General features: G+C 44.9%; 2 protein-coding genes across 11 annotated transcripts in view; one reads left to right on the forward strand and one right to left on the reverse strand.

Annotated features, from left to right (window-relative positions):
- Window positions 1-12122, forward strand: part of CCNI (cyclin I) — a 31202-nt gene extending 19080 nt beyond the window's left edge. For 3 of the 4 annotated variants that reach the window (XM_044224629.1, XM_044224632.1, XM_044224630.1), the window contains 5 exons: window positions 928-1056; window positions 3858-3932; window positions 4088-4228; window positions 4479-4709; window positions 10566-12122. In XM_044224629.1, coding sequence (XP_044080564.1) covers window positions 928-1056; window positions 3858-3932; window positions 4088-4228; window positions 4479-4709; window positions 10566-11015 — 1026 coding nt within the window. In that variant the 3' untranslated portion in view covers window positions 11016-12122. The remainder of the gene's footprint in view (window positions 1-927; window positions 1057-3857; window positions 3933-4087; window positions 4229-4478; window positions 4710-10565) is intronic. The other variant, XM_044224631.1, reaches the window with a different exon arrangement.
- Window positions 12123-17190: 5068 nt separating this feature from the next.
- Window positions 17191-22397, reverse strand: part of SEPTIN11 (septin 11) — an 87422-nt gene continuing 82215 nt past the window's right edge. The window contains exons 10-11 of one of the 7 annotated variants that reach the window (XM_044224624.1): window positions 19869-19933; window positions 17191-17341 (exon numbers count right to left, since the gene is read on the reverse strand). In XM_044224624.1, coding sequence (XP_044080559.1) covers window positions 19912-19933 — 22 coding nt within the window. In that variant the 3' untranslated portion in view covers window positions 17191-17341; window positions 19869-19911. The other 6 variants (XM_044224622.1, XM_044224628.1, XM_044224627.1 and 3 more) reach the window with 6 other exon arrangements.

Genomic DNA, 22397 nt, shown 5'->3' on the forward strand with positions numbered 1-22397 from the left:
GTAAAGAGAGCTAAGTCATTATTGCTTTAAAGTGTGTACCTTCTAAAAATTAAGCCTGTACTCAGCAGTTTAAAATAGTATGTAGGAAGCAATGATGTTATGTGTTTGTATAATAATCTCTCCATTGGTAAATTAGTTCAGGTGAATTTTCCCTTGAGTATTCTCCCATGATCTTTAAATATATAATTCAGCTGTTGTCCCTGATATCTTTAATTTATTCCTATTGACTTCACTTTTGTTTTTAATGGGCTGTGATTCTACTACCATACTCCATTTACATTTTCTAAGATGGTTTAATGGCTATTTGCTGCCTTAGAAAGAAATTCACTTATATTTTCCTCTTTCTAGAATTGGGAAACTTAATTCCAAAACTACTATCAGTTGATAATAGTGTTACCTAACCTTTAAAGTATTATAGTCCCTGAACACCTTAGTTTAATTAAAATACAGGTTGAGGATGCCTGGGTGGCTCAGTTGTTAGGCATCTGCCTTCAGCTCAGGTCATGATCCCCAGGGTCTTGGGATCGAGGCCCACATTGGGCTCCCTGCTCTGGGAAGCCTGCTTCTCCCTCTCCCTCTTCCATGGCTTGTGTTCCTTCTCTCACTGTGTCTTTTTCTGTCAAATAAATAAACAGAATCTTAATAAATAAATATAGGTATATGGTGAGATGACATTGTGAAGATTTTATTTAATAAACAAGAAGAGGCTATTGGATATTGATAAATTGTTTTGACCAGTACATAAAGTTTTATCTTCGTTCATCTTAAGTTTGATAGATTTTGAGTAAACTTAAAAACATTTTTAACATATAAACGTATTCCAAGGCATTTGCTAACCTTTTAAGAGAGAATTCATTCTTGATGATAACTTGGAGCTTCACTTGTTCTTTTTTATTTTTATTTTATCTTTTAATTGTTCCCTTGTAGAATGTTTCTCCATCCCAGAGAGATGAAGTGATTCAGTGGCTGGCCAAACTCAAGTACCAATTCAACCTTTACCCAGAAACATTTGCTCTGGCTAGCAGTCTTTTGGACAGGTTTTTAGCTACTGTAAAGGTAAATATTTTAGGATACACTTAAACACAACCTCTTGTTTGAGGGTTTACGTACTAAACCAGGGGCAAGTAGTAAACATTCTAGAAAGTGACAAGGAGTGAAAAACCTTCTTGGACAAGATCTGTGTCCCTATAAGAAGGCATGATGTTTTCTATTATTGCTGTAAATTTTTAGAATTTGTTTTGAATCGTATTCTATAATTATTTTTTGCTACCAGTATTCATAACATATACTTAATCTGTAAAGTTTTTGATTTCCTGATTTTAATACAAACCATATATCAGTTTAGTCATCTTTTAACACGTGGTGTGTACTCTAGATGTTAGCTGTGAACTAGACTAGAAAAGTATAATAAGCCTTTTACACATTTTTTTCTGCCACTACTTAGTTATTGAATATTTACACTGTCGTTTTTTCAAAATATATAAATAATTTCCAGGGGCATACATTTGGAGTATAATAAAATGAACTGAGCATAAAATAAGTTTGGTATATTTTTGTTGAATAACAGCATTATTAACAACAGCATGAACAATAACATACAAAAAATAGGAATAAGTTTTATATGGTTTTTGTTGGTATAGCATTGCTTATAGTATGTGAAATTAGTCATAGTAGACTCTCAATGGATTTAAATCAGAAAATTAGCATTTTTTTAATGGCAAGGCCTGAAAAAGTAGAAAAGCAATTTGTTTGTTGTCATTTGTATTCCTAAGAATGTGTGTGCTGGGAGAACTGGGAATTCATTTGTTACTAGGTATGAAAAATAGAAGTCCAAAAATTATGGAGTGGAAGAATTTGGATGGCCACTCAGTTAATCTCTTATGTTTCACACTTGTATTCTTAAGAGACTTAAAGAACCCTAATTATAATGATAGTAATTGCCTGAAATTTATGTTCTCTGACATGGCTGAATTTATCTCACCATCAAGCCCCCCCAATCCTCTGACTATAGCTGACCTCCCTTTTGCAGAGAAAGATGAGTTTAGGCTTAGTGTCCTTTCTTGGTTTTTATGTTCTTCACAAATTATTAATGACCTTCTTGTATTTGCTATCATAGAAGAGATTCTTACCTTATTAAACATTTTAAACAGATTTGGGGAAGTTTCTGGATGAGATAGAAAATTGCCACGTATCTCATTTTTTTGTATTTCTTATTTAATGGGTCCTATCATGGTATTAGCCTAAAATTCTCTTAATTAAATGGTTAATCTATATTGAAACAATACCTAAAGTGTATTCATAGTTTAAATAAAGGGACTTAAAGCGGACCATACAAGGCTGCAGCAGTGTCTAGAGCCTCAGTCCTAGCTATGCAGAGGGAAATGCTATGTAGCTCTTTAATAAAAGTTTTGCACCCTGAGCCCGGCGCCAGAGCTTCTGAATCTCTAGTTGGTAAGATCTGAATGTCTGTATTTAAAGAAGCAAAAACAAACTGCACAAATGACTTGATGTACATCCAGGAATTAGAACTACTCTTTGTTTAAAAAAAAAAAAAAATCACACTTGCTATTGGGATTCTTTTACTCTGGTGCCCTTGATTTAGTTGCATTACCTACCGTGAGTGAGTTGTTAACAGTTGGGCTCTTCTTTGTAGTGAACTCTGATGACCTCAGGCATTTGCCCTGTTGCATACTTGGGGAAATCAGGGATCCTGGAACTGTTAGCTACAGATATCACTTGTGTGGTGTCCCTTAACTTCGGAGACATAAGAGACATGACAGTATTTTTGGAAGTACTTTCTAAACCATAATGTCTGATTACTATTAATAATTACAAAAATATTGACAGTATTGAACCAGCTTTTATTTTTCATATAGGCAGAGAACTAGAAGGTTCCTACACAGTATGCCACTTAACACTGAGGCGCAGTGGTCACTGGTGTGTTTATTAAATAAGTTAATTAATCGAGGCCACATCAGGTCATCAGAGGGGTTCCCTGATTTCACAAGAATGTAAAATTTTAAGTATAAAGTAAATACCGAAACGGGGTTTTTTGTGTGTGTGTTATGTAACTTACCTCTGTATCAGTTAATGTAATTGGAGTTAATTGATCTGTTTACTTAAAACTGGATCCTGATGCTGGGTTTGGCAAACCCTTATTCTACCAATAAGGTAGAAACTATTCCTGCCCTATCTTAGATAAGGAAAATAGGCAAATTCAAGTCCTCCTATGCATGTCAGACTCTTGAGAAAGTTAGTTCCTCCTGCTGATTGATCTGTAGGAATGTAGGAGCCTTTCGTTCTCACCATAGAACTTGAATATATACTTGTTTTTGTGGACACTTAATTAGAAAATTTCTACTGCCCCGCTATCACCCTATAGGTTTTTTTAAAGCATCTGGAATAGATTATAGTCTTTTTTTTTATATTCTTTCTCTTTAATTCCCCTAACATCTAGTATGTTAATATTACTGGTGTGACAGTTAAAGAGAGTAAAACTAGCTTACAGAACACACACATGTACAAAAAGATCTTTAATTTTTGGAATTTTATTTATTAAATAAGTTGTCTTCTAAAATTAAGCTCTTCTCTGTTAGATGGAAATTTAACTTCGGCTAACTAGCATTGGTTGAACTTTGAACAATGTAGTATCTTAGTATTTTCATAGAATATGATTATGGCTAGGCTTGTGAAGTTAAAAGTTAGCTCTGGTCTTAGAAAGCAATAGGTGGGAATCAGATTGATTATTCCTTGGAATTGTATTCATATTTGTCTCACATGCATAGCTAGTTTTAAAAAATAAACTCTAACTTTTTGAAAATCACTGAAGTTGCTTTTTTCCTTCTTCGAAATTTTAGGCCCATCCAAAATACTTGAGTTGTATTGCAATCAGCTGTTTTTTCCTAGCTGCCAAGACTGTGGAGGAGGATGAGGTAAATATTTTCCTTCAAAACTTAGTTTTGTCTCTTTCTTGAAAATTTCTCTCCATTTATTAACTTGCTTTCTGTTTACCAGAACACAAATTAAAAATTAGTTTATTTTTTTTCCTCCCTCTTCACTCTGCCCCATTCCACTTTGCTTGGGACAGAGAATTCCAGTACTGAAGGTGTTGGCAAGAGACAGTTTCTGTGGATGTTCTTCATCTGAAATTCTGAGGATGGAGAGAATTATTCTGGATAAGTTGAACTGGGATCTTCACACAGCTACACCATTGGATTTTCTTCACATTGTAAATATACCTAATGTCTCTTAGTTTCCTGTTTGAATATGTAGTCTTAGTGACTTGGGAAAGTAGATTGCCCACTCATTTGTTGTGATTTTTAGAAAAAGAAAAATTAGAAATTAGGATATTATCCTATGTCAAATTTCATGAAGCTAAAATTAAAAACTTAAGAAACTTGAGTCATTCCTAAGATTACATCAATTTCTATACATAATTTACCTAAAACTTTAAAACTGTGATTTTTTTTCCCCCCCAGTTTCATGCCATTGCAGTGTCAACTAGGCCTCAGTTACTTTTCAGTTTGCCCAGACTGAGCCCATCTCAACATCTGGCTGTCCTTACCAAGCAACTCCTTCACTGTATGGCCTGCAACCAACTTCTGCAATTCAAAGGATCCATGCTTGCTCTGGCCATGGTTAGTTTGGAAATGGAGAAACTTATTCCTGATTGGCTTCCTCTGACAATTGAACTGCTTCAGAAAGCACAGGTAGGTGTCAGTCAAAGTAAGTGTTCTCTCTGGCTGGGGTATGTACGGTTACTAGACTGTTATAAAGCTAAGAGACATGTCTCATCTCATAATGGCAGACCACTTTGAGGAAAAGACAAGAGTAAAGTAATACACACTTGAAACTTACGGGCTACATGAACCTTTTTCTCTTACAAAGGTTAGAGCCTATCTTCTTTTCAACCCTTCTAGTTACATATAAAGTTTTTGTAAGAATCTTGAGAAATTAGTAAGATTCTCTATAATACATTGTCCTTTAGTTTTGTATGAAGAACCTTTCTACCACCATTTGTGTATTTCATTATAGTACTTCTGTATTTCACTTATTTTGTAAAACATAAATTCAAAAACTTAAATGGCAAGAAGTTGTTTTTTAGACAAGCAATTTATTGTTGGCTAGAAAGTGAAGTATTTGTATAGACTTGGGCAAGTAGAAGGTGTCCTTTCTGTCTGGTAGTTCCTATTATTGCCTACGATTATTCCATCAGTTTTGTCTGCAAATTAGCTTAAAACATTAATAGGCCAGTTAAATTTTTTATTAGCTATGCATATAAAATGTAGGAGTTTTAAGGGAGAAACTTCTCATTGAAATGGAAAGTTCGTAAAGGTGCTATACGTTAGCATCTACTTTGGATAAGCTTATTGGTTCTATTCATGTCACCGAATAAAAATTAAAAGTTTACATCTGCTGCAGGACCATACTGTTCTTCCACCTGAGTCCATAAAACACTTAGGAATCTACTTTGCCTTTGTATGTCCCTACTTATTCTTCTTTGGTGATAGTTCTTCTGATTTATTTTATCAGATTTTATTTAGAGAAAAGACCGTTAAATTCTGAGCTTAAGTAATTACATTTTATCATAAAAACTAATTTTAGCAAAGAGCTGTAGTTATGGAACTTATAAAACTTAGAATACTATAAAAGAAAAGTAGAATAATACTTGAATTTGGTGTAAGATATCTCATGGGTATGAACTGTAAAAGTTAGCAGACATGGAAGTACCTCATACTGCCTCTCAGCTCGGAGAATTTCAGACCCTAGTCTGTGAGCAGAGAAGGATCAAGGGTCTTTTTATGAAAACGTTGACAGAGCAGAGCAATATATTAGCTAGAAGCCCATTCCTTTTCTCTGTGCTTTGTTCCACTGTTTTTAGTGGGGCTCAGCTTGCTCTGCATCCCTGGGACAGGCATAGGATGTTGGTGGTAAGACAGGCCGTTTCTCCCATACAAGAGAGATTTTCTTTTAATAGCCTATTTAGATTGTTGTAATTGAGAAGTATTCCCATTGAAATAAATGCTATAGTAAAAATAAATTCCAGGAGATATATTTAGTGAGAATTTTTAGAAATTATCATAAACCACCATGTAAATACAACAGTAGTGTGGCACAGGAAATTTACTTTCCTACCTATAGTGTTGTTATGTGAAGCTGAATATTAATCATTTACATTAGACTATGGAAATGGGGGAAGGGATATTCATGGAATTCTTCTACATTTCATTTTTCATCTTTTTATTGGAACAATTGACATGTTTAAATGTTCTGACTTGGTCTCTGTGCCTGTTCCCAAAGCCAGTACAGAGAAAATGTGCTGTATGAAGTATTATTGTCACGAAGAAAGGACAGACTTTGAGGCATAAATAATAAGACTGTCGTAACTAGCATTTGTATTCTGTAGCTTTGAGAATTTGTTCTCTACTAAAAAAAAGAAATACTGCAGAGTATGCTTATTCTCTTTCATAAGTCTTTTGGTGTTTTGGTGCTGTAAGAATGTTCACTGGAATTTGTTCCCTTCTTATTGAGGGAGTATTACAGACTTAGAAGAAATCTTCTTAGAAATCATTTCATTCAACTGCTCTTTATTTTAAACCTATAGTTCAGGGAATTTGGGGCTTTCTCAGAGACACACAGGACTGCTTAGTAGAAAACCAGTGCTTTCCCATACACACCTTAAAGATTTAGTTTGGTGGTTTTCAGAGTTTCTTTGAGAACTAGAAAGCTTCCCTTGACAAAGTCTTGTACATGTAGAATATGGTTCGGAAGGTAATACTTTCTGGTATGTATTTGAGGCAGAGATCTGTTGGGCGCCACCTTGATCCACTTGGCCTCTTCCGTTCTGCAAGCTGTTTGGACACAGTGGGAAAACCAGCGTGCAGTTGAGTAGTTACGGGCCACAGACGCAGTGAAAAATCTGTGATCTGGGCACTGGAGATACTGTGATTGTAAAAAATGGGAAAAGATCTCTGGCCCATGTGGTATTCAAGGTATAATGGAGACGATCGTTAAAAACAAGATTGCAAACCTGGAGACTTGGTCTTAACAGTTCTTTAAAGACTGGGACTGATTGATAGCAGCGGATGTGGCCCAGACCTGGTGGGTCCTGAGTCTGCAAGGCCCAGGGCTGTTTTTGCGGAGTTACCTGCATTTGGGTAGGAGGAGCGGGTCTAAGACCTTCGTCATTGGAAGTGTGGCGAAGCTCTGCACTATCAAACGTTGCCCCGGATTCTCGGTTCTAGGACCGGAAATGTCTGCAGGGCCGTGGTGCGCCGGCGCCGGAGTTGCTTCGGACCCGTTTCCCGGCGTCCGGGCCGGGCGTGGCGTGCTGCGAGGGCGCCGAGCGCGGGAGTGTCGCGGCTGCGGCGGGCAGGACGGGCTCCGCTCCCGGCCGGCCGCCGCGCTCCGCTCCCGCGGCCCTGGGACGGCTGCCCTCGGCGCCCGCGCGCTCCCCGCCCCGGCCGGCCCCCGCCGGGCTCTGCGGCCTGGGTCGCTTCCCCCGGCCCCCGCCGGCCGGCCGAGGGGCTGTTCTTGGCCGTGGAGGGGTCGGAGCCACAGGCCGGGCTCCCGGGAGCGGCGGGCCTCCCCGCCACGGCTCCCGGGTCTGGAGGGCGCCGAAGGTCAGGCGGCGGCTGCGGAGTTTCAGGGCGTCGCGCTGTGTCCCCTGGGGCCGCCGGCACCCGTCGCCGCTGTCCCCTGTCCTGCGCCCGCTTCCCGTGCGGCCCCGGCCCGCGGCGGCGGTGGTCTAGCCGGGCTTCCCTAGCAACGGCCACGGGCACTCGAAACTGGGGACCTCGCCGTGAGAAGTAACAGAGACTGTGCTGCGGACATCCCGCCGTGAGACCGGGTCTTCCGGTGACAGGGTCGCGGCGGGCTCGGGTCTGAGGCGGCGGCGGCCGCCGGCGGCAGGGGAGGGGTGGCCTCGGGAGGGTTTAGGGGATGGAAGGAGACTCAGAGACAGGTGTCCGTAGGGACGGGCTCTGTCGGTCTGTCTGGCGCCGTCCTTCCCCGCAGCGGACTCCGGAGCCTGCGAGCCTGCGTCCTCCGCCGCCTCCGCCTCCGGCTCCGGCTCCCGCAACCCTTTGTCTGGCTGGACTCCGGGGCGCGGCCGTGGCGCCGCAGAAGAGGCTACCGTAGGGCTGGTTAGCGGGGCTTCGGGGACTGGGAAGGGAGGTTCGGATTTCCGACTGGGAGTCGCGCCCCAGGCCCCCCGTGCTGCTCGGGCCGCGGGCGAGTCGCCGTGTTCGGTTCGCGCGGACAGTTGCGCGGGCGCCGCCGTCCCGCGCGGGACATGCGCGTCTTTCTCAGACCGGGACCCTCTGGGTGAGGGCGAGCTCCTCGGCCGGCCTCCGCTGTGCCGGGCGCGCCGGGACCAGGCCTTAGTGCCGTGATCCTTTGACTTTTCTAGGCCCCCATATTAGTCGTCTGCTAAGGAGTAGTTTGTTCAAGTAGGTCCTTTGCAGAAGTGATTTTTATACTCCGGCCTTTTCTTCACTTCCCCGTTTCTTTCATTTCTCTGATCTCCCTTTTGTAGGCTTCTGCAAGTGCTGGCAAGGGCACCTAGCTCCCTAAAGAACTTTACAGCCCCATCTCTCTCCTGTGTTTTTTGTTTCCCTGCTCTTAGCGAGGCTCAGCTTGTTCTACACCCCGGGACGCGGGACGCCCTCGCCTACAGTCGTAACCTTAATACTTGGGGACCATCTTTAAGTATTATCAATTCTTTTAAGGGAAGAAAAGAAATTCTAAGACTAGCTAGTAGTGTTTTACCCTTTGGGTGTTATCTAGTGTCTTTCAAACAAGGAAAAAAAAACTAGTGAACCAAAGAGTAGAAATTAAAAATGGGTCCTTTTCGTATATTGTTTCTGACAATTTTAGGCATTCTGACATTTGTACTGTGACGATAATACCTGCCTTCCATTCTTCTTTCTGCTGGTACTTTCCTGGGTAACAAGCAATGAATATTTTTAGAGATAAAAATAGACTCGTGATCAAATGTGTTCGTTGTTTTTGCAAATCATGCATATTTTCCTTTATTTACTCTGTGGTATTGCAGATAGTAATGCTGTGTACTATAGGTTTTATAGGTATGAATAAGATGTAGTTAAGAAATGTCCAAGAAGACTTATAAAATACACAAGACGGGAAGTGATGTCTGTGTAGGTTTTCTGGAGATGGAGGCATTGAGCCAGACCTGGAAGGGAACAGGTGATACAGTTTCAGCAGGTAGACGTAGACAGGCCTGTTTGGCAGAAAGGAGAGCACAGTTTTGGGTATGTCAGGAACTAAGGCTGAAAAAGGTTGGGGTCACACTGTGGAGAGCCTTATACCAATCTAAAGAGGTTAGCTTATTTCTGGTAGGCATTGGGGTGCTGCTAAAATATTTGGATGGGGAGAAATGTCTGTTGCTAGACGAAGATGATTTTAACTGGAACTATAATTATAGGGAAAGTAGAACAGAGACTATCTGTACTCTCTAAAACAGGTAAGATTTTAAAGCCTTCTATGTGTACTTATTTTGTTAGGAAAGAAACTTAGGAAATAAAGATGAGTACAATACAGTACTTCCCTTTTGGTGGCTTATCGTCTATAAAGGAAAAGCTAAATGGTTAAGTAGATTATTTTAATACATCGTGGTATACGATGACAGGTTGAAATAGAAACAGATGGCCCTGGAGTTTGAGTGTGGGGGCCAGGAGGAGGCAAGGATGGCTTCAGACAGGATAACTATCCTGAAGAAGAAGAAGGAATTAGTGAAACCTCCAAATGAAACAAAAACATTTCTTGTTAATGTTGTCAAGCCTGCTAACTTCTACAAGAACGTAATTGTTTAAAAAGTTAAAAAGAACTTCTTAAAAGTTCTCATTTGGTATTTTAAAAACAAAACACTTGGGGCTCCTAGGTGGCTCAGTGGGTTAAAGCCTCTGCCTTTGGCTCAGGTCATGATCCCAGGGTCCTGGGATCGAGCCCCGTGCTCGGGCTCTCTGCTCAGCAGGGAGCCTGCTTCCTCCTCTCTCTCTGCCTGCCTCTCTGCCTGCTTGTGATCTCTGTCAAATAAATAAAATCTTAAAAATAAATAAATAAATAAAACAAAATAAACACTTAAATTGTTATAAATTCTTAGCCAGATGATGCTCCCCATCCCTTATTTAAATTTTTTCATGCCTCTGTTTTTTTCCCTAAATTCTTGATGAATTTTGTGTTTATCTGTTTGTCTTCCTGAAGAGATTAGAAGAGGCAGAGGGTGAGGGGGAAGGGTTTTCTCCACAGAGGGAATTTGAGCAAAAGTCGATGTTGGGTATGTACGGTGAACAAAAGAGACCCGTTTCTGCTCTCATGAAGATGTTCAGCATATAATTGCAAATACAGAATTTAAGTTCTGAAGCCTGACAGTAGAAGTCCAGATCTGGACACATTTCCTAAGATCAGGGGTAGGCTGGAGGGGTAGAGCAGTTTCACGTAGGTGTGGGGAGCACGGAGGGCCCGGGAGGGAGCGTGGCCAGTGAAGTGACCGAGTGGTCTGTCTTCAGTAAACGAGCGCCTTTGTGGTTTCCCTCCCGGCGCAGATGGAGAGCTCCCAGCTGATCCACTGTCGGGAGCTCGTGGCTCATCACCTTTCTGCGCTGCCGTCTTCCCTGCCTCTCAATTCCGTGTACGTCTACCGGCCCCTCGAGCACACCCTGGTGACCTGTGACAAAGGAGTGTTCAGAGTACAGCCCTCCTCTGTCCCAGGCCCAGACTTAGGTTTCTCCAAGGACAACAGCAAACCGGAAGTGGCGGTCCGAGGCGCAGCAGCCTTCTACCACCGTCTCTCGGCGGCCGGGGGGGGCAAGCAGACGTCTGCCAAGCGCAAAGTGGAGGAGATGGAAGTGGATGACTTCTACGACGGCATCAAGCGGCTCTACAATGAAGACAGCGCGCCGGAGAACGTGGGTTCTGTCTGCGGCACTGATCTATCGAGGCAGGAGGGACCCGCTTCCCCTTGTCCGCCTTTGCGGCCAGTTTCTGTCATGTAACTTCGAGTGCAGACACGGTCGACTACTCTGGGAACGGGAACGTGGGAAACGGGAAAGGCTGTATGAAGGTGTGTACCTTAGCAGGCCCGTCGAAGTGAGCCAGAAAAGAATCCCCACTTGTGTGGCAAATTAGAATCAACATCATTTAAGCATTTAAAGACCAAAAAAAAAGTGTAAAATTCAAAAGATTCCAAATTTTTTTTAAAGTAAAAAAAATTTTTGGAGAGTTTTGTCAGTTCCATCTTTTCTCTACTAAAAGTAATGGCGATTCACCCATCTCAAAAGTGCTATTCAGTGTTTTCTTTAAAGTTCTAAAACTCACAGCTGGCACACCCTGTCTCCAGCATCCTGATTTAATTTTTCTCATTTTTGCTTGCTTCTTTATTGAATACTTAATGAACTTTTATGCATGTTGATCTATAGCCTGACTTCCACTGATTAGGAAACCCTCAAAATCATTTTTTTAGCAATTTAGTGAATAAATTATTTCATTGTGACAGCCATGTTTAATCCATGATTCAAATTCACCCAGAAAGGGTACTGCAGAATTGCCCCGTATGAGTGAGAGGTGGTAAAGAAAAAGGACTGGTACTACCACGTTGATTTTGTGTTTGTCTAATTTCAATTCCTGGAGTTTGGAAACAAAATTATCGTTTTCATTTTTTGTTTATCTCGAATTGGAACTTCAAAGTGGCATGTAATTAGGACACTCATAGATTTGTTAAAAGCATTTTTGACATTTGTATAAAAGAATTCGTGATAAAGTGAATTATCCAGGTGCTCACCAAAGAAATATGGAACAACGAAGGTTTGAGTTTTTTTGTTTTTTTGGTAACTGATCCGTTTTCACTCATTTGTAATCAGGAGAGACTGTCTGGATACCGGAGCAGCTCTGGGGTTGGGGTCTGTAACACATAATGACTGAATTCAGTGCCCTAGATTTCTGTTAAGCTATTTGTATCTTCCTGATCAGAGTTTTCGCCCTACCTTGCTCTCAGTGACTTCTGGTCCCTGAGCTCCCCGTGCAGGCTGAGGAAGGCATTGCAGTCAGAACCATGTACTGATGATAAAAGCCTCTGGTAGCAATAAAAGTTGTCCTGAAACCTCTGTATCTTTAACTTTTTTCTGCTTGCAAAGTGGTACTAGTTCCTGTTAGACGCTGCTCTTTCTACTACAGAAATGATAAAAATCCCAAGTACATGCTCGCAGAAAATCAACCATGAAAAGGGGATATAAGTGTGACTGGGGGATGTAGGTTTGGACCTGAGAGTGTTACCTTTGTGTCCTTTTCTCCCCTTCCACTTAGTCTGTTTTCATCTGATGGAACAGCTGGTGAGAGCAGGGCATCACCTCACAGACTGTTCCAAGATTTGGAAGCTGGACCTTTGCAGGTAATTGTCCGGTGGCTCCTGATGCTCTGAAGGCCTGTCATTCCATGAAGCCTCCACAGAGGCAAGGGAATGAACTTGATGATCAGGATAAATTATTCTCTGATCTTCCATCTAACAGAAAAAGTGCACCCTCTGACTCTTGAAGGTCAGACCGTAGTGAAGCAGTAAGTCTTCATTCAGTTTACAAGACTGGTACAGAGTTACTGGTGCAGAGGATCTTTCCTACAGATGATTTAGTGGGGGGAGGGGTGGGGAGGACGGGTGGGGGGAGGACTGAGAAGGGAGGGTGCGCCCACATCCCAATAAAAAGTAAAACGATTTGTCGGAAATGTTCCTGACACAGCCTCTGGCCTGAGGTTAGCTAGAGCTCTGCCCTCCACTCCGCCAGCTGAGACTCAACCTAGTAGCCTTCACCGTGGAGGCATCTACACCTATGTAGCAGCGATTCTTCTCTCCTGTGTTAGAAACAACGTGTGTGTGTGTCCTCCGTACTCCGCCTATCTGGATTTTCAAGCTTAATTTACTCGTCTGGAGTCAGTCATGTTTGAGCAAAGCTGCCCAGGGCAGCCCAGCGGCCTTTCACTTGAGCGTGTGCGTAAGCTGCTGACTCCTGGGAACATGGTGACGAGCTCATCTTCATCTGTAGGGTAGTTCGCACATTTTTCAGCTGGAAAGGGAAGATCTTGTGTCCCCCATTCTCACAACCATCCTGAAAGATTGTATCCCTGGTCTGCATTAGCAAGTTGAGGGTTAGAGATCCAAGGCCGCACGCCCAAGAACTGTTAACAAGGCTCCATTTCTAACTCCAATTTACCCTTTATATTTGCTATCATGAAGTTTTCTAAATTGTCACTTCTGAAGCCTGCAGCATTCTAGAACTTAGCCTTTAAACTGTTAAGAGGAGGTGGTCTCCCATCTATGCCCAGTATTAATGCTTTGAGCTTTGGCCACTAGATGGTGCTTCTTGGAAAATAAAGCCTCTTTTTTAAGTTTCGGGGGAAAACTGAGTTCCTTAGGCTGTGTGAGAACGAGCAGTTGAACACTTGTCTCTTGTTGCCAAACATTAACATCATTTGCAGTTAAAGTGCAGTTAAATTGTCATTTAAGGCACAGGGGACTGTGTATCTGGGACTCGGAAAATGAGCAAGACTGGCCGTGGTCTGGGGCAGGTTGTGTCCAGACAGTTCTCTTACGAAGAACAAAAACAACTGGTTTTGCAAAACTAATTTTTCTGAGTTGTCTAGCCCTGCGTAATAACCTAGAAATGCAACTGAGAAGATTTTGTCCCCAAGTTCCCAAACTTTGCTGCTTTCAGTTTGAGTTGGATTTGATCAAATTCATTAATGGGTAAAAAAGTACAGGCTTAGACAGCATAGGTTTTATCAAGGAACTAGAAGCTTTCACTCACCATAATGAGTTTAGTGGTTTTTATGGTGTATGGTACGCCACAGGCCTGTGAGTAGGTCAGAGACCTCCCTCTTGCCATCTCTGGATTATTGAAAAGGCGTAATAAGAGGTAACCAAGGATGTCTTACCAGAGAAATTTGGAGAAAGCTCACAACTCGTTTTTTAGTTCCCAGGAACTTCTGAGTTAAGATAAAATGGTAAAAACCTCCCCCTTTCTCTTGACTATACAAGAAAATCTTCCTAGTGTGTCAGATGGCAGAATTGACGTGTGTTACACAACTGTAGGGTAGTACAAGAGGAGAGGCCCAGTGAACCGGTTTCTCATTTCCTAGAAACTGCTGCTTTTGTTAGGCAAGAGGACACTCTAGAATGAAGGGCAACCATAAGCAACCACGGAAAAGGAATTTGGGCGAGGTGGGAGAGGGCTTCTGCTTGTCGGAATACGATCTGGCTTTAGCAATTTAGCATAGAAAGGGCTTACCTTTTCTTTTGCTCCCCAAATCTGCTGTGTTCGTGAGGAATAGAGACCAGTGCGATTCGTGGTGTGTGGCTACATCCCCAGCATCCAGGGTAGGCCGGGGGTAGGCCTGGGACCGCCCGGGGAACGAAGTATTCGGAAAGGGAGAACCGAAGCGGGTGGGGAAGGTGCACGGTGCACGGAAATAGGGGCAAGGAGAGCTGCCAGGGCACCCCCACCGTCCTGAGACGCTGCACGGCCAGTGCTCCGTCGGGCCGGAGTCTAGCGTGTTACTCTGCACTCCCTTCCCCATACACTCGTGTGTGTGTGCGCGCGCGCGTGATCTGTGCCTTAGAGTGGTCCACTGACCTGGAAAGATCTCACTTGTGTACAGCTACTTACCAGCATAGGACGGCTGGGAAGGGAGGTGAATGAATACATAGGCTCTCAGTTAGTCTTTTCAAATTAACACATTAAATCGCTTCTCCAGCCAGGGGAGCTCCAGCTACTTGCTAGAAACTGATCCGAAAGCCTCAAGCACAGGGTCTTCAAGTGAGCCACACTGACATCCCTGCCAGTCTGCAGAGCAGGAAGAGGACGGGCCTCTGCAAAGCGGACGGTTCTGTGTAGAAGCATCACTTACATACAGTGAGAATTATGTACTGACTTTCTCAGATTCCAGAAGTGTTTACTTACAAGCTGGGCCAATAGGCAAAAACCATCATTAACTAAGAGGCAAGTTTCGTGTTCTAGATACAGTTGATTGGGGGTGGGGTGGGGGAGTCTGGCCCAGCATATTGGGAAGATGACCTAATTTTCTGCCCACCAGCTCAGCAAATACTGACTCCGAAGATGTTTATACACGTGCTGTACCAACCTCAAGTAGGTGGTGTAGACTACATCTGTCACAAGTGGTAAGGCAGTCTATATCTGAAAGTCAGATAACACCTATTAAAAGACTGAATGCAAACTAAAAAGCCCATTACCCATGGAAACCGGGTCCGATGACTCAGTTCTTGCTTTGCTTTTCTACAATCCAGCTTGGGATAAGCAGATCATTATTAGTGATGATGATCAGCCCTGGGATGGCTTTACAGCTCTTCACTGGTGAGCCAGGAGAACTTGAGAACTTAGCAGTTTTATCAACACTTGAGAAAAGGAACTCCCCAAAGTAAAATGCCGAATCTACGGGGAGGACCGTGCATTCACTTGACTGGTGGTGTCCGTGGTCAGCCTTCCCTAGGAGCTGAACAGAGGCCAGCGTGCTTACGGTAACCTGTTCCCCATACGACTTCTAACCTGTCCCAAACAGGAGAATAAAAGGGAACAGCAACAACAGGCTACACATTTCTCTACTTTAAAAAAATGCCTGATTTGATTTTTAAATACTGCTCAAATGATGTCTTTACAACCTGATGCAGAATGTTTTTTTAAATGAGTGATGGGGTTAAGTTCATATTAAAATACTAACAATCCGGGGCACCTGGGTGGCTCAGTGGGTTAAGCCTCTGCCTTCGGCTCAGGTCGTGATCTCAGGGTCTTGGGATTGAGCCCCACATCGGGCTCTGCTCAGCGGGAAGCCTGCTTCCCTCTCTCTGCCTGCCTCTCTGCCTACTTGAGATCTCTCTGTCAAATAAATAAAATCTTTAAAAAACAAAAAATAAATACTAACAATCCAATCATTGTACTTAGTGCTTACAGTGTTTTCACACAAAAGGTTGGTTGTGTTTGACTTAAAAAGCAGATGTCCTGCTCCGGCATCAGTTCAAGTCGGCGCCCACCCATCCACCACAAAGCCACTGCTGACCAGACCAGCAGATTTCTACCTTTATGGATTATAATGTAACATGGGGGGTGGGGGGGGGCTCCGGACGCTTCTATTTTGAGATTTAGTGGCTCAGATGAACCTGACTTTATTACATTTAATTAGTTTCTTTCAAGGAAAGCCTCTTTCTTAGATGCCAGCAGGCGCATCCAATTGCCCTAAAGGACCCGTCCAAGAAGCAAGGGACTGAAGAGGCGGGGGCCGGGGGCCCTATCGCTCCGTCCCACCTGCCAACAGGAGCCTGCGCCACGGGTCTCGAGCAGAGCGAACTCCTGGGGATCTCCACCAAACACAACCTTCCTAATCTGGGGCTGCAAAGTGATGGAAATAAGCGAAGACTATCGACGAGTAATAAAATTATAAAGTAACTTAAAATGCATGTTCATGCTCTAAAATAGAGCTGAATTTGAAAGTCATCCCTTGATGATGCAAAGTGCCCCTAAGAGGTGACTGCTAACGAAGTGACAATGGCCCTTCATCTCTCCAGCGTTAGGAATCACAGCCTCCGCTGCCAGAGTGTGTGTTCCTATGCTGGGTGTATCTTAAGTGAATCCCAGTGAATTTTATTTTTTTCCCACAGACATGGTAGAGAAAGCCACCCGGGGAACTGAGAAGACTGGGGGTCAGAACCATCTGTACTAGAACTAGAACTAGAACCATCTGTACTAGAACTAGAACCATGTGTACCAGAACTAGTGACGATGCTAGTCGGGGAGAGGCTGTATACGTCCCTGGGGTTTATTCCCACGGCCCAGCATACAAACAGTCTGGAAACAAGGGAAAGCACAGTTTCACAATAAATAGAAAGGCAGGGATGGGCCAGAAAGTTATTTTAAGGTGGCTTTAAGTATAAATTGAGCCCTAGAGGCAGAGAAGTCCTTGACCCAACACTGACACATTTTAAACACGATTAAGACTTGTAGGTCAAAATGCTAGTGACACCCAAGGGGTTTTCATGGTTGTATCTGAGATCAGCAGAGATTCTTAAACAGAATTCTGTGACTTACACTTCACTTAGATTTCCCCTTGAACTTAAAACTGGCATAATTGTGATACCAAACTCAGTTTGAATAACCAATACATAAAACAACTGACTAACTGGAAATTTTTTTTTTTCAAAAACAATCCCAAACCAAAACAACTTATATAAGGGATGCAGGTCAAAGAAAAAGAGTGAAATCAAACAGTGGTTCCTGAATTTAAAGGAAGGATGCCCACTTCTCTCTCTCAAGAGGCAGGTGGTCAGCTGAAAAATAAAAACATTGCATCAATAGAACACTCCAAATAAAAAAATTGTAGCCATCTCTGTTCATGCAATATCAAAAGTTGAAAAAAAAAAAATCCCAAACTCCAAAACAACCCATAAAAACTAACAAAAGCAAAGAAGATGTTGCCCAGCTCTTATGGCCTGATTGATGGCCGAGGGTCCCGATGGGGCTGTTCAGAAGGTCGCTCACGGGACAGAGAGGTCTGGAGTTAACATGAGATCGAGTTTGTGGGCCCTGGAGGTGCTGACCAGCCCAGGGTAGGGTGCGTGCCGTCTTCAGTCCGTGAGTTCTCAGATCGGCAGCTTCAAGAATATGACAGCTACGCGACAGGGTCCCAACACACGGCTACCTTGGGTCTTGGCCCACGTTCTCTTTTCCACTCAATTTCCTTGTGAGTGTTATTAAGTATTACCGTTTTGGGTAGTGACAAGTCACTTTGGTAACCACCGCGGGCAGTGGTTGGTAAACAGACACGGACAAGTACAAACAGCGACGCGCGTGTTTGACCCGGACTTTAAAAGCACAGGAAGCGACGGTGGAAATGAGGTAACTCTTCCCCGACACGTGAACAGACAGCTCCTGCTCGGCTAATGCTCTATGTCCATTAGGAGAGAGGAGGGCTTGTCAACAGGACGTTACATAAAGAAGAAGCTACAGAAGAGAAAAGAGAAAGATTCAGATTCAAATTTGATTCTTAAAAGCTGAAAAAAAGGGGGAGCGGGGGCGTCCCTACGGCAGCTGGGCGGACGGTGGTGCGTCAGCTTAAGGGCTCGCTTCTGTGAGCAGCCCCGGCAGCGCCGACACCAGGGCCGGGGACAACGGTGTGCACAGAAGGGGATGGGGGAGGGAGGGAGGCAGCGGCCACACGTGAGGGACAGGACACCACAAGGCAATGATCTCGGAGAAGGTGCCGCTGCCCGGCTGGGAGCGTCGGAAGCCCAGCAGACAAGGCAGGAAAGCACGAGACTCTTCCGTTCCTCTTTCTTTTATCCAATACGAGAGTCGTGTGCACATACGCACAGCAAACACGGACTGAAAGAACTCACAAAAGGGCACACATTGTTTGGGTAAAAATATATTTTCCCCCACATCGTGTCTTGGCACTAGTGATAAATGCATAGATGACCTGCCCATCACGCTCCTACCTTAACAGACGCCAAACTACTGAGCATGGCTGCTACGTGACTACTTCGGTACTTAAAAAGTGGTATACTTCATAGCAATACAATTATTTTCGTTTTTAAAAAAGACAAGTGTCTAACATGCGGCTTACACATAAGACAATTCTGCATTAACACCCAAAGTAGGTTACACAACACTTCTAGAAACACACTGGTTATTTTCAAACAGCAAAATGACAGTGACCTCCAACTACACGTTAAGGCATATCCGCATATTTTAAAATTAAGAAATAGACAAAGTTCTAATGCTGTTCACAGCTTTTCGTTTATTTAAAAAATTCCCTTCAGACCTACATACAATCTAGACTTCGTAGGTCAGTTTCCACTAAAGACTCATCGCATATGGACCCTCAGTGGAACCAAGACTTTCTGGAAGCTGAGACTTGACGATTTCAGACACTTGCAAACGGCAAAGCAGAGGGATCTAAAAGGACGGGTTTGGAAGGACCACACGAGACACAGTATGACACGGGTCGGTAACAGCTGAAACCCAGATCAACAGTGTGTGTGTGCAACACTTATGGGTATGTCAGAAAGTGAAGAAACCCAGTCCGTCCGTTTGCGGTGCACGAGAATGGAGAATAAGTGTTATTGCTGGTGAGATTACAAAGCAGAGAAGGAAGACAATAAGGAACCTGTGCCCAGTGTGACCTTAGATGTTCCCCTGGTTGAGATGCCCTTTCTGGACAAAACTCTGACCAATTAATGAGAAGTCTAAGCTGGGGGAAAAAAGTCCCTAACTGCCAGAAAATTCTCTAAGTGCTTTTCCATCATTCTACTGCACGTACAACCATTACACGGACCTAAAATCCAAAAGCAATGGTCATTGTGGCTGAGCAGAAGATATGGGGAGAGGCCAGCTAGAGCTGTCTAGCAAAAAAAAAAAAGGGTGTGTTCATGGCCGGCAGTCAGCGGGAGGGAAAGACCATCAAACCGAGATCTTCAAAAAATTAAGCAACCTAACATAAAAAATATTTCCCTCTTAGTTTTCTCCAAAGGAAGGTGGTCATTTCTTATTCTAGTTTTACTCCACAGTAAGAACCAAGGACCTTCTGTAATGTCCAGTGATGCCCACAGGTGCGAAACGCAGCCTGGAACAGTAACTTCTGACTTCCACATGGCATCAAGGGAAAGTTAAATTTGTATTTACTGTGGGGAAGGTACAAATGTGGCTATTTTAAATATATTTAGTGTTTCCAACAAAGGTACTCTAACCTTCCCTCCCTACCTCCCTCCAGAAGGGGGGAGTGTCCATCTAGCCCATTTGTTTCTCTAATTTCAAAAAGTCAGAAAGATCTCCAAGTTTTCTTCGTACTGTACTTACATGCAAAGGCGAAAGCACATCCAATTAGATTTGAGGGTATCATTTATTCCGTGCAGAGCCAAGGACTACTGTGAAAAAAGGCACAGACACAGAAAGAAGAGAAGGGCAGCAACGACCAACCCAACAGGGCCAGGGAGCGGGGCAGAGAGTTCAGAAGCAACGTTTTTTAAAAAAAAGGGGGGGGATCGAGCTTCTAGAACTTTCTTTGGACTTTTTATTCCCTGACTCTCCATGTGGTTTACTTTGTTGTGACAATTTTCATTGGGGGGATCAATCCGTCAACAATTTTGGGACCAAGCCCGCTGGATGCCTTTCGCAGCGAGGCTCCCTTTCGAGAAAGGCTTTAGCGCTGCATTAAAAATGGTCATTTTGCGGGGACCATTTCGGAACCGAGAAGCTGCTTTGTTAGAAGGCACAGACAGCTCACACACAAGCAGCAGCCGGAGCGCACACGACACAGGCGTCAGGCCTCGGCGCAGCCACGGCCCGGTCAGCCTCGGGGGAGCGGACGTGCCCAGCGGCCGGGGCTCCCACCCGGGCCTTCGCGCCGCCCTCACGGTGCCAGCCCGCGGCTCCGAGCCCGGCCCGCTCGGCCTTCAGCGGAACCGATCCGGACTTCGGCTAAGGGCGGACCTGGGTCCGGGGAGACCCTCACTTCCTTGCCCCGAGCGTGTGGTTAAGCCTGAAGAGAAGGAACGAAACTACTGGAATCCACCAGAGGCTTGTGACAACGACCACAGAGGGTGCGTGCGGGTCCGGGGGTCCCAGCGTGTCTGTCCCCTTCACGCAGCGTGTGGCCGGCGGGGGCCGGAGGAAGCGGGCATGGCTCAGGGCAGCGGCCGCGGGCGAGAACCCGCAGCCCCCGGGGCTGTCAGCAGCGGGGCAGGCCGGGAAGACGAGGGACAAGCCCCTGAAGGGGTGGTACAGGCGGGGACACACGCCCCCTCCCTCCAAGTGTGGTCTGGGGTCTGTGTGGCCTTCCTGGGCGGCCCTGACCCTTGGGGCCATGGCCAGGGGCGCCGCTGCAGCGCAGAGACGGGGAGGAGACCCTTGGGACAGCAGGACCTGAAACCCCAGCCCTTCTAGCCCTTCTTTCTCTGCCCCCAGGAACAGGCGAGGCCCCCAGAAGTGGGCTGCAGAGGACACCAGCTGGTCACAGACAACCTGCCTTGTCCCCGACGAGGGCCCAGCGCCGCTTGCTGCGCGCGCGGGAGGCCGCGGGAGCTCGTCCTCCGGCGGATGCAGCTTCTGGCCACGTTCCACCACCTGACCCTGCAGATCCCCAACCGGGACAGGGTCAAGGTCATGCTGATAAAAGGGAACACAGTGGGCCTTTCTCATTGCGGTCCAACTTGGCCAAGACTGGAGAGGGGGGGATTGGACACGTGTTTAAAGCCGTAAGAGGGGATGGTCTGAAGAGACCCCCAGCACGGGTCCAACAATGTTATCGGAGTAAGGAGAATCCCACGCAGGTGTGACAGTCCTGACAGCCGGCCCCTGTTCCACCTGCGCAGGAGGCCACCTCGGCTGGGGCGGGGACGGAGGAGGGGCAGAGTGGGTGGTGGGCTCCTGCCACCAGGGGTTTGGAATGGAGAAGAGCAAACGGCCGTCACGGGCATCGGGACGAGCGCTCAGCTGCTGAGGCGGTGACGAGTTCTCCCGACAGACGTACACGGAGCCAGCGACCCGCCGGCCCCCGGTCCCAAGCGGCACACAAGCAACAGGCATGCTTCCCGCTGCTCGGAACAGGCATAAAAGGCAAATCATTGACTTTCCAGAAACAAAGTCCAGCGGCACACAGCTTTTGGTGTCATTCTCTTGTTCTGTCATTTTCCGCTACCCAACAACATTCAGCAAAATGAGTTAATAGTTACTGGTGTCTGGAGAAGGGTAAAAAAAATAACGAAATAAAACAAAAGGACACAGATGGCAGAGATACAATATTACTGCAAAAGCAGGTGAATGCGGGACCGTCCTTGGCTTGCCAGGCTTTATGTGAAGCTTGCACTGCAAGTTAAAAAACAAAACAAAAAAGTTAGAAATAATAATAAAAAAGAACGGAAAATTAGGAGCGCCAGCACCAGCATTCGGTGATGGTGAATGCTCATGCAATGATTATGGAACTGACAGAAATTAAAACCACGCATCGGAGGAAGCTATTCTACAGGACAAGCAAAAGCAACATTTTAATACTGAATTAAAGAACACACGGTTAGTTTCCATTTGCATGTAATTAAGACTTTAGGACTGACTTCTTGAAACCACTCCATATTATATGGAAGGTTTTCTTTTTCTCAAATAACACAGAATGTTATCCACTAATTCGGCTTCCCCTCGGCGCTGAAGAGAAGCGCATCGTTCCGTGTCTGGGCGGTTGGAGTCAGAGAATAAATCTACAGCACCGTCTCTGAGCCGTTGACTCGGGGACTGGCGTGCAGGGGACGGGGACGGGCCACGCATGCACTCGGGAAGGAGAAGCAGGACGGGCACTGGGCGGTGGTGGCCGCAGCGCTGGGGGCAGAGCGCGAC

The sequence above is a fragment of the Neovison vison genome, chromosome 11 (genome assembly GCF_020171115.1).
Source record: "Neovison vison isolate M4711 chromosome 11, ASM_NN_V1, whole genome shotgun sequence".
Lineage (NCBI taxonomy): Eukaryota > Metazoa > Chordata > Mammalia > Carnivora > Mustelidae > Neogale > Neogale vison.